The following is a 24,109-nucleotide window of genomic DNA, read 5'->3' on the forward strand; positions in this document are numbered from 1 at the left end:
GCCCGGACTGAGGAAGCTGCTGGAGGGAGGTGGCCTGGGATACTAGGAACCCCACATTCTCAGCCTCAGGGGGTGCCCTCCATGCTTCTGTGTGCCAGTCAAGTCATCAAGGTGTTCTGTGACTCTTCCCTTTGCAAATATATCAAAGTTGGGATGAAGTTAGGCTCTGCTCCTGGGGACACCAGTTGGACACCAGCTGGAACTACCCTTGTCCACACTGGAGCTGTGGCAAATGATGTAAAATTCCCTTCCTTTTCTGAGCCCCAGAGGCAGATGCAGTGCATTAGTGTGGAGGCTGGTGGGTGGAGTGCAGCCAGGCCTGGTGATGCTGGAGAATAAAAGACCCTGGATGTTCTGCCCCACTCTGCCATCCTGCCTGATTGCTAAATCTCTCCTCCATCAGAGGAAAGAAAGGCTTTCTGGCAGCTGCTTCTACTGCTGCTGCTTTTGTAAAGGTGTTGCTGGGTGGGAAGGAGCTTAGGGGGTATTGTGGTTACAGGCTCATGAACTGCTAGAGAGGCTAAGCCACCTCCCCATTGATCGCTATGTCATCAGCGACTGTGAGACACTGAGTGCTTTGTGGAATATCTGTTGATTGTCAGATCTTATGTAACAAAACCATCTTTGCTTGAAAGCAGATGCTCACTTGCCACCAATCATCTCCTTTAATGCAATGACCTCTTGCCTTTTGTTGCCATGAAATCTTGACACATTTTACCAAACTGGGTTACAAAACAGGCTAAACTCACTATTTGAGCTCTAACTTGTATATATGTCTAATATTTCAGGCTCAACATATATGTCTCTAAAAATTTGGAGGCAAGGAAATATGTGTTTATCATAAGAGATTTGGAAATTTTGGGCAAGTATGTTGACATATATCTGTACTGTTATTCTTTATTTAGTAAAAATTTGAATGCCCATGGTAGCTTCAAATTCCAGGCTGCGAGATCTATTGTGAAATAAATTCTCCCCAACCTACCTCGTTTTTCTCTCTCACATTAATTTAAACAATTTCTGTCTTTTCATATGCATAACAATAATAAAACTATGGTTCTAAGCATGTACTATAATTTAGGCAGTATGCAGTTTCTCTACCCTTCTGCCCTCGACTCTTTATCCATAATTAAGTTTTAGGGAGCTTTACTTTAAAAATTGTGCTTTTAGAAAGAAGCTGTTTTGTATACGTGAGGGGCTGCATGGCCTTTGTCTAAGCCCTGCTCCACTGGGAGGATTTTGTTCCATTCCATAAAGACAGACTGTGCCACAGAAAAAAAAGACCTTTTGTGTCAGAGGTTTAGAAGTAATTGCTAAGAAAAAAATCTGCCTGCAAGAACATAATGAGCACTTCTTTAACCAAACAAAAAAGATTAAAAATATAGATCAGAAACACTGAGAAAATTCTCTCCCAGGCGAAGTGCTGACGAGGTTCCCTGCAAGGCAACTGGAAACATTAAAGCAATGCTCAGAGATGGTAACAACAATTTTCCTCCTGACTGGCCCCATGGCCTGGCTCATCTGGGGGCCTGTGGGATGCCTCAGAGTCAGGATGGCAGCATCTCCTTTCCGGAGTCTTCACAAGTCAGTACTGAATTTCCACAGGCCACAGTGGGCCTGTGCACTTGCGGGTGCTGTCCAGGATGCTGAAGGAGGAACACGTGGTTTTGCTTTCAAGGAGCTTACAGTCAGTCAGAAGGAGCAGGTCAAGTGCAGGTTCATGGGTAATGTGAGCCAGAAAGTTGTGGGGGACACGTAAAGGGTATTCAGAGGGGAGAGTGACTCCTGCCTGCTGCTGGCTTTCAGTGGGGCCCTGAAGGATGGAGAAAATTTGGAGTGGAAAAAACTGGAATGTAGGGATGGAAGAGGCAGGGGCAAGTGGTGTGGTGTTTGAGCAAGGAAGGGTAGACGGCGGGGGTAATGAGGCTGGCAGGTGTTGTGGCTCATGAACATCATTTTAAAAGACAAAGGGAGTGTTAACTGTCCATGACCTGGGAAGAATACCTAGAGTGTATTTCAGAAAAACCAGCCTAGACATTCAAGGTTGTAAAGTCTCTCATTTTTTTTCCTTTGGTCTTACTACGAAATTGAAAGACTCATTCTGTTGAGTCTTCTAATATTTGTTCGTTAAAGATTTGCTAAGATTAAGCTTGGAACACACAAAACATGAAAGTGGTGGCATTTGTAAAATTATACAGTATTTTCTGGACTCCAGTAACTCATATTTTCTGCATTGAATCTTTCTCAATCTGTGTATTTTTTTTTTACACCTAGATATTCTTATCTCTGTATATAGAACCTCAGGCACTTAGTTCCTTTTTATCACTATTTGTCAATAGTATAAAATGGTATGGGGCAGCCATACCATTGTGTTTACAGGTATTGACACTTAACCAAGGATATTTGTGGCCTCAAAATTTGTTCATTTTGGAGTATCAGATCTAAGCTTCAATTGCTTAATGAGTACTTATTCCTTTTTGTGTGGCTATAACAAATGCCTGAGGCTGGATACTTTATAGAGAAGAGGGGTTTGTTTAGCTCATAGTTTCAGAGATCCAAGAATAAAACACTGACCTGTGCTTAGCTCTGGTGAAAGCCTTCTGGCTACATCACAGTCTGATGGATGGCATCACGGTGGGAGCACATATAGGAAGGAGAGATCACATGGCAATACAGAAAACAAGATCCCAAGAGGATACATTTTTCATAGCAGTCCCCTCTCTCAAGAATTAATGCACTCCTTCCACACACGGCTCACTCCCATGAGAGAGCATTAAACCATTTGTAAGAGTGGCACCCCTGCAGCCTAGTTATGTCCCACCTGGACCCATTTCTTTTGGAGGTTCCAACACCTTGGCACTGCCACATGGAACCCAGCCTTCATCCAGAACATGAACCTCTGGAGGGCAAACAATGCCCAAACCATAGCACTCTGTCTCTGTGAAGTAGATCATATATTCAGCACTCTCAGGGTTGTAAAATACCCTTACATTCTGAAATCTGTTTTCTTTTAAAAAGGTCTAGCTCAGTGATCCTCAGCTGAGGTGTTTTGCTTCTGTGGGGACACTTGGCAATGTCTGGAGACATGTTTGTCCCAATGGGGAGGGCTGCAGGTACCTAGAGGGTGGAGGCCAGAGGCTGCTTTGCATCCTACAAGGAAATTTCCTTGAAATAAAGGATTGACTGTCTGGCCCCAACACTGGCCTAACTATTGTTTACTGATCCCCATGAGAAAAGGAACATCTTCTATTTTAAAATTACTATTCTCCCAGCAGCCAGTTCTATGCCTCCTTCATAGCATTGCTTAATGAGTACATACTGAATAGATCATTGAATAAGGAATATTTTAGCAAAAAAGCTAACTTGTAGGGAAGGTATTATTAGAAATCAAGATTGGTAACTGAAGCTAAATGAACTCTAGGTAAACTGTCCCAATATAGCTGTTTTTAGACTATACTGTAATATTCAAGTTTATTTTATAGGGTGTACTGGGAAAACTATTTTGAGAAGCTTGGCAGGGATTGAAGCTTTCTAAAAGTATATAGAGTTTTTCTAGAATTTTCTTTACATAATTTGTGTGTGCACTGGCCACTTTGAAGGAAAGGAACTGTTTTAGTTCATTTTGTGGTGCTGTAACAGGACACTGGAGACTGGGTGATGTATGATGAACAGAGATCGATCTTTTACAGTTCTGGAGGCTAGGAAGTCCAGCACCAAGGGCCACAGCTGGTGAGGGTTCTCTTGCTGTGTCATAGCTTGGCAGAGGCATCACCCATGTGACAAAAACAGTATGGGAAAATGAGGGAAGGAGGCCTAACTCGTTATTCTGTCAGTCTCCCCTCTTGTGCTAACTATCCCACCCCTGTGTTGGTGGCACTGACTCATTCATGAAGGCAGAGCCCTCATGGCCTAGTGATCTCTTAAAGTCCCCACCTCCCATGCTGTTGTGCAGGAGATTAAACACCCAACACATGAACTGTGAGGACCACGTTCAGACTATAGCAGGACCTGGAGTGCCTGTAGACTTCCTTGTCATGGCTGAGTCCTGTCACTGGCAAAGGCTCCCTGGGGAGTACTCAAAAGAATGCCCCTGGCACTCTCCCTCCATCCCAGATGCTAAGCGGATCACTCTACAGCAGGGGAAAAGCAGAGTAGTTGGAGGGACTAAACAGATAATTACACAATTGAACCATAAAAAGGAGGGAAAATAGGAAAACACCACGCTTTCCATTCAGCAGCTCGGTCTGTAGGTCCACAGTCCCACAGGTGAGTGAAAACAGGGTGAGGTTAATAAAGCTGGGGAGATCTGCAGAGCTTTGCTTCTTTAAATTTCATTCTTCATCTTGACTCATAGCTCCTGCACTTCTGGCCTTTGGTTAGATAACCCTGGAGGCTACCTTAACAAAGCTGAGTGGGACTACATGCCAGAGAACTGGAGGCCGCACCTGTGTCCCATGAAGCTTCCAGGACTGCCACATGGCACTTAGATGGAGAAAAAAAACCCAAAGGGCTTCCAGAAGCTGGCTTTGCATTTCTAAATCTATTAAATGACAGCAACATCACCAATGCCAACTGAGAAAATATAATGTTAAAATGTCATTGATAGTTCACGTCGCAGCTTGAGTACAGTGCATGTTTAGCAGTGTGTGCTGGGGTTTGTCATTCCTGCTGCCACCAGGGCCATGTGTGAGGCTGACACCTGATAATAACTGTCTGCATATAGGGCTGCCAGGCTAAGAACAAGCTAGGAAAAAGTGGCTGCAAGGCCGAGGCTTGTGACTCCCCTGAGGCTCTTCTGGGGACTGTCCCTCCTCCAAGCCTGGGATGGGGCTCATTGCATCTCTCCTTTCTCTCTGCTGTCCTCCCAGGAGGAGGACTTCATCCGACCAGGCAGAAGAGAAGAGGCCCAGCAGCTGTGGGAGGCTGAGAAGATCAAGATGCAGAAGATCCTGGACAAGCAGCAGAAGCAGATGCTGGAAGATTCCCAGTGGCTGAGGCAGAAGTCCTTGGTGAGCCTGCGTGGAGCCTGGGAGGGGTTTCCCTGCTCTCCCCGTGCCCTCTTTGCCTCCCACTAACTGGGACAAATGCATGCCATGCATTCTGGTGTTCAGTTCCAGAATCCTAAGTTTTTGCCTTTGGTCTCCTCTGCAGGACCCTATGGTTTACATGAACGATAAGTCCCCATTGGTAAGTCACCTGGAGAGGCCTCTTTCTAGAGCCACAGCCTGAAAAGGCCTTGTTGCCCCAGGAATCACCAGTCCCTGGGCCTGCCTGTCTCCTCCTTGGGGCTGCCCATCTTGGGACCCTCCCACCCCATGGCCATAGTCTCTAATCACACTATGGATGAGGGAGGGGGAACAGTGGGTGGTCCCCAGAGCTGTAGAAGTGACTGTTCTCTTCCTTTCTTTCCTTGTAGACCCCAGAGAAGGAGGCTGGCTACAGTGAGTGTTCCTGCCCTTCCTTGGGGAGTCCCCACCTGGGTCTCTGTGGTACCCCATCTTTGTTTACTGCCTGTGCAGGGGGCAGCAGAGTATATCTTCAATGTTAAGAACCGTCTATTTGCCTTGTTTTTAATGTGGCATGTGCAAAGGGGATCAGCTTAGAGTGGAGAGCTGCTCCCTGCTCTGACCACCTCCTGGGTCCTCTTCTCAGTCCATCTCCTGCCTGCCTTTATTTGGCAGAGTGGGTGATTCTCGCCTTTCCACTCCTCACTCTGGTGGAGGAAGGTTAAGTAGTTCCACCCACCTCCAACTTCTCCAAGCCCAAGGAATGAACAACACCAAGCCTAGGAGATCTCTCCGGAATCTTGTGCTGAAGTCAGGGAAAGGAGGGGGTGGAGCTGATGATAATGATAAGAAGAGCAAGGACAATGGAAACAAAGAACTTAACACAAGCCAGGCACCAGCCCAAGTCACAAGTATTAACTCATTTGTATTGTAGCAACTCAGAGACAGGCAGTATGTCTCCATTTTACAAAGGATGCAACTGAGACACCAGCTGGTTGATAACTTGCCCAGTGTCACCAAGCTGCTAATTAGCATGGCTCAGGGGTGAGCCTAGGCTCTCTGGTTCCAGGTGACTTCAGAGCTAACCCTCTTATTCTGCAGATGAAAATTGAGACTGGGGGAATACAGATGTGCTGTCTTGGGTGGCAGGGCTCTTTGATGGCGGAGGTGTGAGCAGAACCAGGTGTTCTGATTTCCATCCTGTGCTTTCCCTTCCAGCAGCTGTGCAGGGCCTGTGTGTGTCTTTGTTCATCAGAGTGGGCATGAATAGCAAGGCTATACTGGTATTTCATTTACTTGAGCCCCAAATGCTCAAGGAAAATCATTATAGCATCCTCACAAATCTACCCATGAGCAGCTGATACACCAGGGTGGGGGCTCCATGGACCCCCATTGCCTGCAGAGAGTGAGGCTTCTTTTTCATGGGTGGTCAAGGCCAGAATGTTGCTATCCCTTGGGCCTGTGTCTATTAAGGAGGAAGCATGCCAGAGCTGGAACTCCCATGAGGTCACCCCATCTCTGCTGTGACTTTGATTTTTTTTTCTTTCTATAGAAAACCACAAAGGCCAGCATGCTCTTCCCCTGCCATCTTCCTGGGATTGGGGACTAATACCCCTGGAGTCTCCTGATTATGGAGGAGAGGGCTTTGCTTGATCATCAGCGGGTATAAAGGCAAAGGCCAGCTGCTGAGACACCTCTACCCACTTACTCACTCACTGTCCTTCCCGTTGCAGCAGAGTTCACAGGGCCCCCACAGAAGCCACCACGACTGGAGGCACAGATAGGTGTTGGCTCCCCCAAGGTTGGATATGAATTGGAGTGGGGATTCCCAGGACTGAATAGTATGGTCTTTAAAGACAGCACCTTGCCTCAGGCTACCTCAGTTGGTTCATGTAGAAGCAGGGGTAGAGCCAGGCTCCTGTCCCCACTGCCTGACCCAGAGGAAAGCTCATATGTGCAGCCCTGGGGGAGGACGAGTGGCCCATGTCTCTTTTGAGCCACCCTTAAGCTTTTGGCACCCCTCACCCCGTCCTTCCAGTAGCCTGGGTGGCCACTGGTATTCTTTGCTCTAGAACAGTGGTTCTTGATGTCGGCTGCCCATTAGAATGACCTGACGGGCACTGACCAACCTGGACCCCAAGGCTAGGTGATGGTTCCATGGGTCTGGTTAGGCAATCACCAGAATGTGATTAGGCTCCCTGGCTGGACAGCCATTGTCCTGGAGGCAGAAGGGAGGGATACAGGCCCAGGAAAGGTCACTATTTCTCCACAAAAGTGTTCTTCCTGGTGGGCTGGTGGCTGAGTTGCCTATCCACAAAAGAACAGCAGTGGTAGCAGTGTCCTCCCAGGTCCCCCAAGCCCCCTCTGCTTCTTGTCCTTAGTCCATCCAGTCCACAGCCAACCTGGACCAGACCGATGACCTAGTGTACCTCAATGTCATGGAGCTGGTGCGGGCAGTGCTGGATCTCAAGAAGGAGCTCTGCCAGTTGCCCCCGAGGGCTACGTGGTGGTGGTGAAGGTGAGAGCCCAGGCAGAAGGGACCCAAGGAGGTGGGGCTGTCACCCCTGAAGAAGGGGGTGGTGTCTCCACCCATGGTCAAAGGGAAGTTGGTTCCTGGAACCCCCAAGATGTGCTCTGGCCAAAGCAAACAGGGCTTTGTGGAAAAGAAAATAGCAGGCTCTAACAGCTGCCCTGTGCCTTCCTCCTTCCAGCCCCACATGGGACTGACTCTGAGGAAGCTCATTGGGAGTGTGGATGATCTCTTGCCCTCCTTGCCATCATCTTCGAGGACAGAGGTAGGTGTCCTATCCTAGATGGTGTCGAATCTGTCCCTTCTCCCCATACCTCCACCTGTTCCTAGTTGCATTTCTAGCAGAGGTCCCTAAGCCACCTGGGCAGTCCCATTTCTGTCCATCAGGAGACTGCATAGCATGTCTGGGCAGCCACCATCAGAGGGCCAAGAGGCCCCCAGGAGCCTGGCCAGCTTCTGGGGTGAATTTCCTATCAGGTCTCAGATTGCCATAAATTTTTATTGAATGCGGATGTGCAAGAGGGCATGCCTTTCTCCTCTCCCCACCCTTTATCCTTTATCTACTCACTGGACCAAGGTCAAGGTGAATGTCTCATTGAAATCTTATCACTGAAGCCCTGGGAATCCCAGTGTTCTGCTGACACAGCCCTGTGATGGCCACCAGGGACCTAGCCTGATCCCTGGGACTTGTGAACGCATTATCTTACAAGGCTAAAGGGGTTTGGGGGATGTGATCAGTGTGAGGCTTTTGAGAGGGGGAGATTATGTGGATTACCCAAGTGGGCCTGTGTCCTTGTTAATGAGCAGCGGGAGGAAGGTCAGAGAAGGGCTGTGATGACAGAAACCAAAGTCAGAGGGACACTGCTGTTGGAAGGTGCAGTTTCAACCCAGGGAAAGACAGGGAACACCCTGCCCAGCTCTAGAAGGAATGCAGTCCAGTCCGCACCCTGGTGTTAGCCTCATTGGGCCCGCTCAGAAGTCTGACCTGCAGAACTGTAAAGGAATGACCTGTGCTGCTCGGAGCTGCTAGGTTTGTGGTCATTTGTTACTGCAGCTGTAAGAAGCTGATCCAGGGCTACTGGACATTTGTCGGTTGTCTGTCTAGAAACCAAATGTGGACCTCCCATGGAGCCCTGGGATCCTCTGCCTCTCATGGTCAGCCATCTGCCACATGATCCATGTGGCATGTGGCCCATCCCATCACCACCCTAACCATCTGCCTGCTCAAGGCAAGACAGAGCAGGGACACTTGGGACATTTCTCAACCTGCCTCTGGGTGGCAGCAGTAGCCCACAGAGGCACCCCATCTAGACAGGTACCATCAGAGGGCTGAGATGGCCACCAGGGACCTAGACAGCTTTAGGGCAAATTTCCTGAGGAGAGGTCAGATGTGATGTGATAGCTCTGTATCCTAGGGATGACCATGTACTCACTTGCTCATTCAACAAACATCTCCTGTGTTTCATGTGCTCAGTATGCTAGGCTCTGGGCATGTGGTGGTTAAAAAAAAATCCCAGATCTCTTGATTTGATGGTAGACAGTTACAAAATGGCACAAGGACGTGAACCCTGACCGTTCACCTGAATTCTGGTGGTGTGAAGGGTTGTTGCGACTGGATGGCGTATGGGGTGGGGTCAGGCCTCGGGGATCCCCTGATGCACAGAGGGGCCAGGGAATGGCTTTATTTGGGGGGGGGGGTCAGGAGGCTTGTAAGATGGGGGATGGGCTGGCTTTCTTGTACAGTGTATATTCAAATTTATTTAATGTGAGTTTGGTCTGGACTGACAGCTGGGTTTCCTCCTGATGGGGAATCTGGAACACAGTCCAAGAACAAACTGATTGGGAATTCTGGCACAGGACACTGTTGTTATCACACCAAGTATCCGGGGAAGGAGCAAAGAGACAGTGGCCAGGACTGGACTTTGGACTACAATCTGCTTTATCCCTGGCAACCTCCTCTCTTTCTTCCTTTACCTTCCCTGCCTTTTCTTACTCCTCTTCTCCGTCCACCCCCTTTTCTCATCTGACCCCTTCCTTTCTCAAGTGTTTGTGTTGAGCCTTCTTTTGCCTCCTTTCTATCAGATTTGTGGTTGAATTAAACTCATACCATTTTCTTTGTGGTTTGTTGGGCTGTGGTGTTGGTTTGATGTGCCCTTTGTGGGAGGAGGCTGGCCATGAACCACAGCCAGGCAAGAGATGGATGGTGTTCTTTTGGGTGCAGATCAAGGGCTGATGGATGCTGGGCCGTGGCCAAGGAAAGCACCTGGCAGTGGGACAGGTGTGCTCCAGCCCTTGGTCCCAACTGGTCAGTAGGGTACCTGACTCAGGGGCCGCTTTCCAGGAGGGACCCAGGGCAGTTTCGTCCATGTGGCATCTCTTTCAGCTGCACCCAGACCACTTGGGCTCTGGGGGGTCACACAGCTGAAGGAACAGCAGACTTGGCTTTATTTAACCACTTTACTCACATGCAAGATGGATGGACACGAAACATGAACAATACAGATCTCCATGCTGTCCCTGCAGCAGATCACCTTTGGGAGCCTCAGTTAGGCAGAGAGACAGGGGGTTTGAGGGCGGGGGCTACAGAATGAGGAGGAATGAGGCTAGAGGGCCATGGAGTGGGGGGGGGTCTCAGGAGAGAACTGAGGAGCAGGGCCTGGGCCAGGGTCACAGGTAGGTAGGTCTTTCCAGATGTGTGAAGGAGTGTTGTGTGCTGAGGAGGAGGAGGTTCAGAAGGACAGGACCCCAAGATGGAGGGGAGTCAGCAGTTTGCCCTACTCTGCTTCCTGCCTGGGGCTCCACACTGTCTGGACAGCCTGGTGTACACCTCTGGTGGCTACTGAGGTCCTGCCCTCAGGGGCTGGACAGAGCTCAGGAGAGGCTTGACCCACAGGCTCCACATTCCTCAGAGCAAGAACAAGCTGCACAGAATGGCCCAGAGCAGGTCAGACATGGTGAAGCTCTGGGGAGGACAGGAAAGGCAGGCTGGAGGGACACCCCAGGGCACTGGCATCACCCAGCAGGCGTGGAGCCCAAAATGTTCAGTGTTTCCCCTCCACCACACACAACATAGAGTGCCGGTGCCCCTCACCCTGTGCTGTGCTAGGTCCTAGGGAGAGGAGAAACTAAAGGATCCCTGGCTGGGAGGAGTTCAGAACTGAAGGAGCTTGAAGCAGAGATCCCCAACTCCAGAGAGGTGTGCTGACCACAGACTACAGGGACCAAGGCACTGTGGAAGAACAGCCAGGGATGGCCTTCCCGGTTTGTTCACTGCAGGTTCATGGGTACAGGGCACCCACAGCAGCAGCTCTCAGTTCTGGCTACCTCTCTACAAGGAAGAGGGAGGCATGATGCCTCAGGAAAGCCCAGGGGGTGCTAAAGGTGCTTTGGGTGGAGGGGAAGGCCTCACTCCACTGGCTCCCCCACACTTGCTCCCCGCTCCTTCTGTAAAGTCCCTTGTTCCTCGGCTGCTACACCACACACCTCCAAGACCTGCAAACTCTCACTGAACTACTTCCTCAGCCTGGTTTAAAGAGCCCAACCTGCACTACCAGCTTCCCCAACTCTGACCTGGGGGTTCCCCTGGGAACTTTGGGCTCATTCTTAAATCTAGACCATTGCTCATAGACCCTCCACCCCTGAGGCAGCCTCCCCTTCCCCCATGTGCCCCTCCCTCAAGGCCATAATTTTTCTCCTTGTGCTAGTCCCACCCCTCTGCAGGGCAGGGTCCTCCTTCTTTTCTAACTCCTCTGCTTGCTAAACCGGGATTTCTGTCCAGCAGATTCCCAGTACAGTAGCATCACAGTGAGTGCTCCAGGAAGATTTTCAGAGCTGGTGCTCTCTCCCCAGAAGCACCACAGGCAGATGGTGCTGGCTCCAGAGGGCACTCTAGAGGCAGCTGCAGTTAAAGGTGGTCATTGCTGGCTGGCAGGACTGCCTTGGAGCCAACATAAGGGACATGACATCAGATCATTGCTGCCAGGAACGGAGGCAGAAAGAGCCCCAGGGTTCCCAGGAAGCAGACAATGATAAAGAGCCAGAGGAAGATCCTGTCGATGACCATGGCAACACACTTCCAGTCTTCTCTCACCTGCGGGAGAAATGGGCTCACAGTGACAGAGGCCAGGTCTCAAGAAGTGTTCCTCTCATGCTCAGCCCCTGTAGGGACAACCACAGGGCAAAAGCAACTGTCCCCTGAGACCCAAGGGGAAGCTAAGACTGGCACAGGTGCAGAGATAGGGTGGAGGGAGAAACAGAGCTGGCCCAAGCCCCATACCACCCTCTCCTGTGTCCCACCTATGTCACCCTCCACACTGCCGGGGCTCAGCAGGTTTCAGGCAAAGGGACTAGAGGAACACAGAGAGGTGCTGGAACCATCTAAGGAGATGGACTCCCAGTGGCTGCAGTGATTTCAGTGCAGAGAAGGTAGTGGGTGGGGTAGGTGTGACTCAGGGCAGGTTAGTGGGTGGGCTTTGTGCAGCCTGGATTCCCAGCCCAGGCCAGGGATGGATGCCTAGCTGCTCCCAAATTAATGATTAATTTTCTCATTCACTTATCAAGGCTATCCAATGATCCTTTCCAGCCTTTCACCCTTCCCTAAGTTGATAAGAAAATGCTGATGCTGAGTGCTAGATAAGGCATAGGCTGCGGAGAGGACCAGCCTCGTACAACCAAGAATCTGCAGGGTTTGTGGTTGACTCATGAGCTTCACAGAGGGCCTCATGAGCAAAGAGGAGAGGGGACCATCTAGCATAAAAGAGGAAGGCCACTACCACAGGGGGCTAGCCCACCAGGCTCTCCTAATGCCCCCTCCAATTCCCATCCCTGCCAACTCCTGTAGGTAGTGGCATAAGCATGGCACTGCAGAGTCCACATCTAAGCATGCCCTTCTCTGCTTGCTGTCTCCCAGTTAGGCTGAGCAGGGATATTCTTGACCTACTGCCATCAAGTGTCCCAAGAGCCAGCTAAATGTTCTCTCCCAATTGATTTCAGACTCTTTGGAGCCATGAATGAGTGAGGCCAGCCCACAGGGAGGGGTCAAGGTTGGTCTAGCTACCACCTTGAGGTGGAAGTTTTCCCTGCTAAGCTGGTAGGGTCACCCAGGGGAGGCCCTCACCCAGATCTCACTCACCGAAGAGTCAGCATCCTCAGACCACAGGTGGTCAGTAATATAGTGCACACCTTCCAGGGCTTTCTGTATGCAAGGCGACAGCAAGACCTCAGGCTCCCCAGAGTGAGCCTCGGCCCTGGGCCCTGAGGCCTGTGGGTTCAGGCATCTGCGGCCATAGATGATACCCATGGAGGGGGCTGGATGGCCTGCACACACCCATCTGCCTTTCTCCTCTTCCTCCTCTGCCTCCTCTCTCTCCTCTGCATCCATGTTGGTCTCCAACCAGTAACAAGATGGGCCAAGTTTCAGGCCTGGGGAGTCATGTGGCTCCAATGGAGGCCGGTTCATCAGCAGCCACCAGGGCACACGTCCCAGCAGGGCCACCCGCACCCAATGGGGCATGCTGTGGGTGCTGGGGAAGCCGTGGTGCACGTTGAGCACGAAGACGGTGATGACAATGGAGAAGGTGACGAAGATCATAGTGAAGAGCTGGTACTCGCTGGTCAGCAAGAGCAGCATGGAGATGCACAGCGTGATCTTCTCGCCGCAGTCGGAGGGCAGGTAGAAGACCAGCACGGTGAGGCAGGAGATTAGCAGGCGGGGGATGATGAGGTTGATGGTGTAGAAGAGCGGCAGCCGGCGGATGACAAAGGCGTAGGTGACGTCAGGGTAGATCTCGGGGTAGCAGTCATACTTCTTGCTGTTGTAGGTGCCCGTGGCATTGACGATGGCCCACTCGCCACTCTCCCAGTAGTCCTTCAGGTCCACCGTCTGTTCCATCGGCTCCAGGTCGATCTTGGTCTTGTCATAGGTCCAGGAGCCAGACTTCATCTTACAATTCTGCTGGTGGAAGGGGAAGAAGGTGACGTCGATGCTGCAGGAGCTTTTGTAAATGTCGGACGGCACCCAGTGCACAGTGCCCGTGGAGAAGAGGTGCGCTGTGGTCAGGTGGGTAACCACAAACTCCCCATCTGCACTGCAGAGAGAAGACCAGCTGGGGGCTCTGCACACCCACCTGACCCACCCAGACTGCTGCAGAGAACAACCTGAACAAGGCAGTTCTTAGTTGGCCAAGTGTCCCATCTTTTGCAAGAGTATAAAATTCCCCCAGAAGATGGATATACTTGAGTTTTCTTTTGATATAACATTGTTTTAATTGCAAAAGTTGGAGTTTTGAAGAACACTGGAAAGTACCAAGAATTTTTAAAATACCCACTATTAACATTGTGATATGATACATGTCTATTCTACTGTCACGCAGACAATGATTCTGATGGTTTTGCATATTTGAGGTCACAGGGTGTATGCAGTTCCATTGCCTGTTTTATTCCTTTAATATTTTAGAGTGATAATTTTGAACTGTACTTTCCTAGCACACAGTGAGCAAGCAGCTTCTTAGGTAGAAGATCATGACTTTCCCACTTTGATCTTTTGTTCTTTGCTCAAGAGACCTAAGATTTTGGCTAGTGAGGAAACTTCCTGGAGCCCATGCATCTAACCTCAACCACTAGCCCCCCCCTAGGAGGCAGCTTGGCACCAACAGGAGGCTGGCTGGAGTGCTCAGGGAGGACTCAGCCAAGGGAGGGGAGGGGGCACCACAGCAGAGGGCCCTGCAGGAACAAGAAATAGCTGTGGCCAAGGAAAACCTTAACAGTGCTCACTGGAGCCACCAGGTGGGCATCATAGTGACTGTGGTAGATGAGGTTGGGGACTTCGTGGGAATGAGAATCCAAAGACCCACAAGGACTATGGGGACACTGGAACAATGGTGACCAGTCAGATGGGACTTCATCAACTCCCCCGTAGCTTCCTATGGTCTGTCCTAAAGTCCAGGGAATCAGAATACAAGGGAGTTTCCCATGGAGTAGTTCCAGGGTAGAGAGACAGACTGGCTGGAAACAGGAATTTTGAAAGAGAGTAACAAATACATCAGGCAAAAAGTCAAAAAGAAAAAAAGAAAAAGAAATTAAAGGCATTTTGGTCATTTCACATAATTGCCACTAGATGGCAACATGCACCCATTTGGTTGAAGGAACAGTTCTATTGATTGGCCAGAGTGTAGTGCCTGGGTGGAACAGATGTTTCTTTATATGTCTACAGAAGTTTGACTGGGCTTTTCTTGTGAAAATCAAGTCTCAGTGGTCATGGCTTTATTGACAATCCTGAAATGTGAAGTTGGATTTGACCCTAGGACTTTGCTCATATCTCTGCCAAATGCTCAGGAAGTAGAAACTAGAGTGTTCCTGGGTGCCAGCTCCTGGGTACAGAGCAATGGGGTGGGGGTGTGAGTCAGCAAACACAGGTACCTGCAGTGTCAGACCTGCCAGGTCACCCAGTGGCAAGTGTGTGTTTACCAAGACGGCTTAGGTGAGAGGGCGCTGGGCCTGCCCAGGACCAGACAGTGTAAGGAACTGGTGTAAGGAACCACTAACCTCTCTCGAGGTCTAGAAATGGACTCTCTCTCTCTATGTTTTATTGGTCAAAAATATCATTTCCAAGGTAGGGTCCAAGGGATTGGGAAGTGCTCAGTAAGCTGGTTTCTTTGCTGCAGGACTTAAAACAGCATTTAAAACGCTATTGTGCTCTGCTGGCTTCCAAAGCCCTTGGCAGGGGATGACAGACATACAGTGTGATCCAAAACCATGACCACAGAACCTTGTCATAGGTATTCATATCTTAAGGAAGCAGCAATCTGCTTTAGAAAATGGTTTTAGACAATTATAACACCTTCTTTTAAATTTGAACTTCTTAACTTCTCAATGAAGAATTGCCTGATACCAAACATACTAATAAAAATATAGATTTCTATTTCTCCTATCAAAAAGTATCTTAATTCATTGATTTTTGCCCACTGGGATCCTCTATATACTCCTCCCCCCCCACCCTCCAGCTTCTGTTAGATTCTAGTTGTTAGGGTGAGATTGATCCTTTGGGTCTTGAATCCAAGGCAAGTATAAGAAAACATGATTAAAGAAAAAACATACCCAGTGAATTTGTTCTTCAAAGGTGCTACTATAGGATGCCACTTACCTGGTCAGACAATATTGCCATCCTCTAAAATTTCAACTCTTAAGTGTTTTTAGAGAGCCTGAACCACATTTTCCAAAGGATACTCAGAGTTGGCAAATCTGTCCCATATCACCGTGCTACAAATGAATACATCTTCAGTGCCCAGTAAATGGTGTGTAGGAGGGAGAGAACAGAATGAAAGGAATAAAAGAATACAGAGGAGGAGGTTCTCTGCTAAGCATTGAGAGGGAAAGGATGAAGCCCTCCAAGTCCCCTTTACTGTCCCTCCTGGTGATCTTCCCAGGGCTCCATGGCTTCCTACTTGTTGGAAAGGACAATGTCAGGGATCCAGATAATCTCTGAAGGGACCCAAAGGGAGGTGATGTTGCCAAAATCAGCGAGGTTCCAGCACAACTTGTAGTCCCTCCACTCCTGCACAGGGGAGGGGTCCCATCACTGCCATGCCAGGGAGGGGCCTCTGTCAACCTAGGCTGAGCTAGGGATTCAGGAGCCCCCAGAGCCCCACCCAGCCCCACAGAACAGAGAGGCTGCAATGCCAGAAAAGGGCTCTGACCAAGGAACCAGGCACACCCTCCCAGATAAACACCCTCCTCGCTTTGCCCCCACTTCAGTAGCTAACTCCCAGGCAGGTGGTGTCCCCATCAATGCCCCTGGTTCTCTTTTGCCTCCCTGGCTGACTCCAGTGAGGCACTGCAGGATCTGAGCTGAAGTCGCGTTTCAGCACATCACAGTTTACAGAAGTGGTTAGATTCTCCATCCAGGAAGAGGCTCCAGAGACAGCCGGCCAGGGCATGCTGAGCAGGTGGAAGTGAGGACCACAGAGGGGAAAAGCCACCTGCCAGAGGCATGCGGCTAAGGCTCAGAGCTATTTGTGACCTCCAGAATATGTTCCAGAGACCTCCCTACCCAGGGGCTGGCCCAGGAGGGAGCAAGAGTTGCTCTGGACTTCACTCCTGCTCCCCCCAAATCATGTCCAAGTGAACCTATGTTTCTCTCCCCCTATCAGTTTTTATTCTCTCTCCATTCCATTCATCATGTTTTCAGTTCCAATCAACATTTTGGGGAACCCACATCAAGTTGGGGCATATTACTGTCCTCGGGCATGTGGTAGTAGGTTGAATCACATTCATTTTACAGATGAGGAAAATGAGGCTCAGAGAAGCTGAATAACATGCTCAGCATCTCAGGCTAGTCAGAGGTGGTGATGGATTGATAGCCCAGGTCCCGCAGCAGTGTATGTCCTCACCTCCTGCCCAGCCCCTGGCCCAGGTGACCAGACCATGGAGACAGCTGCAGTGACCTAGGTTCTAGGCCTACCCCAACTACACACACAGTACCTTCCTTGTTCTGTTCCCCAGTTGGCACATCTGTAAATATGAGCCTCCTCACGCTCCAACAGCTCTGGGATGTACAGTATCCACTCAGAGTCTCTGGACCAAGGTCTAATTTAAGTAGCTGAAACACCACACCCCAACACCATCCGGGGCCTCCTGGGGGACAGGGATTACAGAAAGGGCACTGGAGGACCAGGCACCCATTCAAAGGACTCAAACAGAGATGCCAATCAACATTCTGGTGGGTGTGGCTCTCTGCATGTTTACCTCTGCCCAGGGAGAGTCAGGTGCTGGTAGGGCAGGGCACCAGCTCCTCTTTCTCACATTCTACTGCCACCTCTATGTCAGAGGCCTTCAGAGCATCAGAGCAGATCTGGAGGGGTAAGAAGGGAGGGAACACACTGGGGTTCTCATGAGACCTGTGCTCTAATGAGTCTGCCCTAGGAGTGGCCCATCCAGGAGGGCCACATGCTCTTTGGCTGTCCTTCCACTGAGAGGTGGGGTCTATGGCCCCTCCATGAATCTAGCTGGACTCCTGTATTGCCCTGACCTACAGAATATGGCAAGATGGATGCTGAGCCCATTCAGGCCATCAGAGACCAGCAGGTTCTGCCTCTCTCTAGGGACCTTCCTTCTGGGAGCCCTGAGCCACAGGTGGGAATCTGACTTCCCTCCTGGAGACACCACAGGGAAAGACCGCGAGAGGTCCTGGGCAGGGCCAGGAGGCCAGCCAGGCCCACCCTTTCAGAACTTTCCAAACACCCCTTCTGTGAGTAAAGTTTGTCCTTAACCCTTCAGAACAGGACAGCCACCAGCCAGATGCTCCCAAGTAGTCACCATGCAAAGCAGAGGAAACACTCAAACTCCTGACCATGAAACTGAGATACAAAGCATCCAAGTGGCTGTAGTTGGCGAGCTTCGGGTTTGTCAGGCAACACAAACAGGGAACTCAGTGTTCTTTGGTAGAAGGAGCAGAGCCAGGCACACCTGGGTGCCCCCTTTACTGTCCCAGCCACACCCTGCTTCTCATTTTCCTCAGCTGTAAAATGGGCAGAATGAGACCCCCCTGGGGTTTTGGTGACAATGCAGCCTGTCCCCAAGCAGCAAGGACTATGAAATGTCCATTTCTAAGAAAGGCATCTCTGGCTCTCTGGTGACATGTCCAGGGAGTGGACTCAGAGCCTGGCCATGCAAGCAAAGTCTGCTGGAGAGGTCACTTGCAACCAGATGACCGAAGTGGCAGGTGTTCACCAACCTTGAATGCAGCACCTTGCTCCTGTCAGGGAAGGTGGGGCAGGGTCCGGCGATGACTGTCCCCCCCTGCTGGGAGAATCCTCACCTGCCTCAGCCAGACATTGGTGGTCATCATTTGGTTCTTCTCATCCTGGCTGGTAAGAGGGAGAGGGCAACAGAACCCGAGCACAGGATGAGTGAGGGGGCTGCAGGGATCCCCACCCACAGGAAGAGCCTCTGTGCGGCACCCAAGCCCAGCGTCCCTCCCAACATTCCCCTGGACTCAGATTCTTCAGGGTCACACAAGAAACCCCCCTGCTGCCCTCTGCTGCCCCAGAAGGGGATCTGAGCGAGAGAGGGGAAGGGGCTGTGGCAGCCCAGGAGGAACAGGCTGAGGTCCCCACTGTAATGGAGATGGGCTGGGAGGCTGGGACTGCAGGGGGGACCCTGGGGAAGAGCCTGGGGTCTGGAGGCTGATTCTGAGGGGCCCAGGATTGGGAGACAGGCCCACCACATCAATGGGCTGGGCAATGGACAGTCCTAAGCCCACGATCACCATGTCTGAGGTGTTGGGCACCAGCCGTGCCCAGCGGTTATAGCCCCTGAAGAGGTATTTGAAGAGGCAATCCTCAGCCTGGGTGTGAAGGCCTCGCTGAGTCAACACTGTGGGATGGGAGAGAAGAGGAGAGGTCTCCAGAAGCCAAGGAGGCAGCGGGCATCCGGCTTCCCATCAAAGCAGAGGCCGCCATCTGTGTGAGCTTCAGCTTGCTCATCTGTCAAGTAGGATGTGAATCCAGATTCCACTTCAAACCCTGTGGAGGACTCACTATGATAATGTTCATCAGAGCTGTGCAGAGCCCGGTAGCCACAGTGCACTCGCTCGTGCTGGTCGTCAGTACTGGACATCAGTACCTGTGTGATATTAGATAACAAAGTCAGAGTACTGCGGCACGGAGGGGGGAGATCCAGCCCAGGTCCCAGTTAAGGTGCAGGGAGGGGATTTGCCCCATGACAGCAAGCCTGGTGGTGAGCAGCATTAGTTCCCACCCAGTCATCAGAGGAACCAGCGGTGCCAGCCGTAGCCCTCGCCACTGAGGGCACCTCCCTGAGTTGTTCCTAAACCGCTGGCACTTGCCACCTCTCATCAACTAGGCCAACCACTGTCAATGGGTCTCTCAGGGGGTTTTCAGTACTCTGCCAATGGCTTTGGCACACCAAGGCTCTGCCACTGAGTGAGTGGATAGCTACTGCTCCAAACCCAGAACCGCAGCAGCTCCAGCTGGGACAGAAAGCCTGGCAAGGACAATAACTACCACATGTGTGTCCTGGGTGCCTGCTGTGACCCAGGTGCTAGGCACAGGCTTTCCTTCTGTCCCCACAATAGCTCTGGGAGGTCCGCTGCACTATTTGTGTTTTGCAGATGAGCAACACTGAAGCTGGGGACATTCAAGGTAACACAGCTGTTAATATCAGCGCTGTGACAGCCCCTCCACCTTCTCCCTGTGGAACCAGGCACCAGCCTATGACCTCTAACATCCTTGCTGCCTTGAGGACTGCAATGAGCCCACCTGCAGGATATCCCCCCACCTGGCACATGAGCACACAGCGGTGAAGTCCCAGAGATAAGGCAGCCACTCACCTGCTGGGAGCAGAAGGGGCCACCACAGGCCAAACTTCATCCAGAGTGGCAGTGCAGAATGGGAGGGGTCCATGGTCTCAGAGGAGGGTCTGGCTTCCCCTGCACATCCAAAAGAGGGCAGGTACAGCTTGCTGTGGTCTAATCTGGCAGGATGTCACCAAGCTGGCATGGCAGGGGGCCACTGGATTCTGCAAGGCTCCTTCTGCTGAACCTGATCAAAGCCAGAGAAGGACCCTTGAGTCATGCCTCCTCAACACTCCACAGAGGGGTGCAAGGTCTTCCAGGAGCACCGGGCCCTGGACTATCCCCAGCTTGACTGAGGAATCCATGTCTTCCACTTTCCAGTGTCAGCCGGCTGCTCTCCCTAGACAAGGCTGACCTACCAGGGGGCACCCACGTTCCCATCACTCTGGCTTCAGCACCTCATCTGTAAAATGGGGATAATTTCACCAGCTAGTCAGCAGAAGAGCACAGGTACCAGTCACAGTAGCCTAAAGGGGGAAATGGTTCAACGTCCACCAACTTATAAACAGATGAAAAAAGCCATTCGATGGATGTGATGCAATGTGATTCAGCTACAACAAGGAATGAGGTGCTAACATGGGGCCACCATGAGGAGGAAGCTGGGAAACAGCCCAGACCCCAAGAGGCCAGTCACAGAAGCCCCTGTAGGATGAGGACAGGAAACTCCACAGAGACAGAAGGACAACCAGGAAGTGGATCTGGGGAGGGAGGGTGGCGAGGAATTGCTTAAACATCACTGGGGGGTTCCTTTTGGGGAAACAAAAAAGTTCTGGAAATACACAGTGGTGATGACTTCACAATTCTGGGAGCATTTCTAAAGGGGCACTTCTATGCTATGTGAAGTATACCTTGAAAATGCTGTCGTTAAAACATACACACCTTCTGGATTAATAAGAAGCAGCCACTCTCAGGCCATGAGGATGGTGGTGTGTGCAGAACACAGCAATGAGATGGAGGCAGCGTCAAGAACGGTGAACTACTCGACTTGTCATGGCAGCAAGAGTTGGGGAATGCAGTATTTTAGGTGTATATATTATTGTATGTCCTATGTGATTTTAAACTTGTCACTAAGGTAACATGTTAAGTATTACCTTTAAAAGTGGGCCCATTCATGGGCTGGGATTGTGGCTTAGCGGTAGAGTGCTCCCCTAGCATGGGCAGGACCCAGGTTCCATCCTCAGCACCACATAAAAATAAAGGCATTATGTTGTGTCCATGTACACCAAAAAAAAAAAATGGCCCATTCAAATTAGTTTTTTTAAAGAGCTGTTTTTATTGGGAGAGAAGATGCCCTCTGCTTGGGTACACTCTGCATATGGGGTGCAGACATACCATTGGCTTTCTGCACAAGCTGTGGGAGCAGGGTCTCCTTTGGGGATGGTAAGAATGTTCTAGAACTAGATAGTGGTGATGGGTGTAATGGTAAGTTTTATGTTAAGTGTATTTTAAACACAATTTCTAAAAACAAACAAACAAACAAGAACAAGGCTAAGAGAGTGCTTTAAAAATGTAAGCCACCTTGTGCATGACTTAATTAGAATAACCGTTAACAGAGGCACAAAACCACATTCTCCTTCTCAGCCCTCCTTGTCCCAACATCTTAGCAGTGAGTCCACACATCACCCATGATCTTCTGCTTCTCCCCAAACCTGTCACACTGCTCGCTTCTGCCCTCTTGCCAGGAAAAGAGAACTGGCCTGGAGCTTGCAAATGTGGCTATGGGTCCTAGCCAAGTCACTAGGCTCTGCTGGGATTTTGGCTTATCCTTCTCCTGCCCTGCCTACCTCCAGGACAGGGGCAGGGAACAAGTAGGATGGTTGTGCTCCTGGAAGCTCCTGGCCCTGCAGTGGCTGGGCTGGGCACACTGCTACTAGGCTTGTCAAAGCACAAAGGCCCAGTGGCATCACACAGAGACAGTTCGTGCCAACTGGGGAAGAGAGGGTGTGGGAAGGGCTTGAGGAGAGTGTCAGTGTCCTGCAATTTCTGGGACTTATTTATTGCCACAGGCTCTTCCAGGGTGTATTTTGGGGCAAAAGGCTTCCCCACATCAGTTTTCCCAGGAGGTTTCAACACAGACTCACTAGAAAGTGAGATTTACATTTGTCCCCTGTTCCTTGAGAGAATACTGCCCCTTACCACCAGCAACTCTTACTCATCTGGTGCCACACTACCCCACTGCTACCCTGGGGTTTCCTGCTTCATTATACCTCTCTTAGAGGTGACTGGTTCCTTCCAGTCCCCCAAATGGTTCCCAGAGGTGGCTGTTCTGGAGAAGGGGTCCCCACAAGGGAGGGACAGGGGTTCTTGGAACCTGCCTCCCACAACAGACCCAGGCTCAGACACCTCAGGATTTGCTCTGACCACACACCAGGTGCGGTGGCACAGCTGCCCAGGTTCCCATGAGAGTGCAGATTCATGTACTCACCAACTAATGGTCCCCTGAGTGCCACATAAGATTTGTGCAGCACCCACCCACCTGGGATTGGCAGCTTCCCTGACCCTGGTGAGCAGAGCCGCTTGGTCCAGGGGTCTTTAGCCCTCACAGGGGACTGTCCCCCTTCCTCCAAGCAGACCCTCTGCAAAGAAAGCAGCATAGCCAGGCTCTTCCTAGGGAAAGCTCTCCTTGCTGTCCTGCTTTCTCCTCTTGTAACCGTTTCCTCCAGGTACGTATAGATCACCTGCAATCTCAGGGATTAGAAGCCATTTTACTTGTCTTTGACACTTTTCCACACTTATCAAATTTTCAACCATAAGATGCATCAGTTACTTAATACAATAGTGCGTTTGTTTATTTGTTTGTTCCCTTGCTTTTATAGGCAGCAATGCCTGCTGTGCTTGTATATGTTCTCCCTCAATCTCATGGGGAAAGGGGGCTCACAAAAAATCATGTAAACTCTATCCAAACAGAATGCAATAACCCTGGTCAACTGTTGGGAAAGGGAAGCCACTCAAGCTCAGATGAATTGATACACAAAACGTGGACTGTGCATACCGTGGAATATCACTCAGCCTTTTAAGAAGAAAAATTCTGGTACCTGCTACAACATGGATGAAATAAGCCAGACGCAAAAGGACAGATACTGTACAATCCCACTTACACGAGGGACCTGGAGTCACCAAATGCACTGAAACAGGAAATAGAATGGGTGTCGCCTAGGGCTGCGCAGAGGGGAGATGAGGAGTTGCAGTGTGGAAAGATGATGAGGTTCTGGAGATGGATGGCAGCAATGGTGGCGGAGCAGCCTGGATGGACACACTACCACTGAACTGCCCAGTGGTTAAAGTGGTAAATAAAAATCAAAGTCAGCTGTGCTCACCTGGGATTGCCTTAGCTGAGGCTTCCGGGCCTCTCATGGGGCCCCACAACTGGGGCATGGTCTGCAGGGCTTCTGGAGAAGAGCGGAAATCCCTGCTGTGAGCTGGCTTCTTCAGGGTGAAGGCTGGGTCTCTTTCCAAGTCTCCAGCCCAGGCTCGGCTCCCCAGACACCTTTTGCCCTGTGAGTTATAGGTAGGCAGAGCCTCCTGGGAAAGTACCAGGGAGGAAGAGGCCCTGGGAGAGTGGATGGGGAAAGCCAAGGCTGGCCAGGGAGTTTAGGACAAGACTACAGAAGACATTTACTCTCATAATCTGATTGTTTGCTTTTTATGATTTATCTCTCCATGACTTCATCCTTTACCAGGACCAAGGATGTGCTGGGTAACAGGACAGAGAACTGAGTTACTTGACCCCAGAGGTACACAGTGGACACAGGAAGAAAGACAACTCTGGGTTCTCATTTACTCATCCCCACCTGCTGCCGAGCTTGATCATATTCATTTAACCCCACTGGTTTCAGAGGCATCCAGGGAGGCCCAGGTGCACCCAGGCTTCCCTTCCAGGCTTTAAACAATTCCCCATGTTGGGAAGTCCCTCCCTGAGTCTGATTCTGAGTAAGCACCTGAGAATCTTGAGTAGAGCTGAGCTAAGCCACCAGCGGCTAAACTTCTTTACCACCCAGAGGAAGCAGGTGGCACTTCCCCTCTGTTCTCTGTTGTCTTTAGAACACCTGACAGCCACATACCAACTTTCTCTTCCTTTCTCCTCTTTCATCCTCTCTACCTTGAAGGACCTCAAGTGTCCCAGGCCCTCCAAATTCACCTGGGGATGTCAATGCTTACATATCACCTCATCCACACTCTCACCACCTACTGGAATTATTTTGTTGT

The 24,109-nt window shown here is 50.6% G+C and overlaps 1 protein-coding gene and 1 pseudogene across 2 annotated transcripts; one reads left to right on the forward strand and one right to left on the reverse strand.

Annotated features, from left to right (window-relative positions):
* Window positions 1-8,248, forward strand: part of LOC143389482 (protein-tyrosine kinase 2-beta-like) — a 49,510-nt pseudogene extending 41,262 nt beyond the window's left edge.
* A 3,249-nt stretch (window positions 8,249-11,497) lies between these two features.
* On the reverse strand, window positions 11,498-19,904 carry LOC143389555 (neuronal acetylcholine receptor subunit alpha-2-like). 2 transcript variants are annotated; one of them, XM_076842537.2, is made up of 6 exons: window positions 19,880-19,904; window positions 18,752-18,903; window positions 18,347-18,391; window positions 15,975-16,084; window positions 12,665-13,619; window positions 11,498-11,623 (listed from the first exon to the last, which is right to left on the reverse strand). In XM_076842537.2, exons 2-6 carry the CDS (start codon window positions 18,797-18,799, stop codon window positions 11,498-11,500), a joined length of 1,284 nt encoding a protein of 427 aa, XP_076698652.1. In that variant the 5' UTR covers window positions 18,800-18,903; window positions 19,880-19,904. The 2 variants fall into 2 exon arrangements, with proteins under 2 accessions (XP_076698652.1, XP_076698653.1); XM_076842538.1 differs by lacking the exon at window positions 19,880-19,904 and having other exon boundaries at window positions 18,797-18,904.
* Between the last annotated feature and the right edge of the window lie 4,205 nt (window positions 19,905-24,109).

This window comes from Callospermophilus lateralis, unplaced genomic scaffold (assembly GCF_048772815.1).
Source record: "Callospermophilus lateralis isolate mCalLat2 unplaced genomic scaffold, mCalLat2.hap1 Scaffold_63, whole genome shotgun sequence".
Lineage (NCBI taxonomy): Eukaryota > Metazoa > Chordata > Mammalia > Rodentia > Sciuridae > Callospermophilus > Callospermophilus lateralis.

Bases quoted from the DNA above. Each gene is read 5' to 3' on its own strand.
- LOC143389555 (XM_076842537.2), bottom strand. From the start codon at position 18,799: ATGGTGATCGTGGGCTTAGGACTGTCCATTGCCCAGCCCATTGATGTG. The intron at 18,392-18,751 runs GTGGGCCTGTCT...CTTACCAGCCAG, and splicing joins TTGCCCAGCCCATTGATGTG to GATGAGAAGAACCAAATGAT. The intron at 16,085-18,346 runs GTGAGGATTCTC...TCCCCTGTGCAG, and splicing joins CCAATGTCTGGCTGAGGCAG to GAGTGGAGGGACTACAAGTT.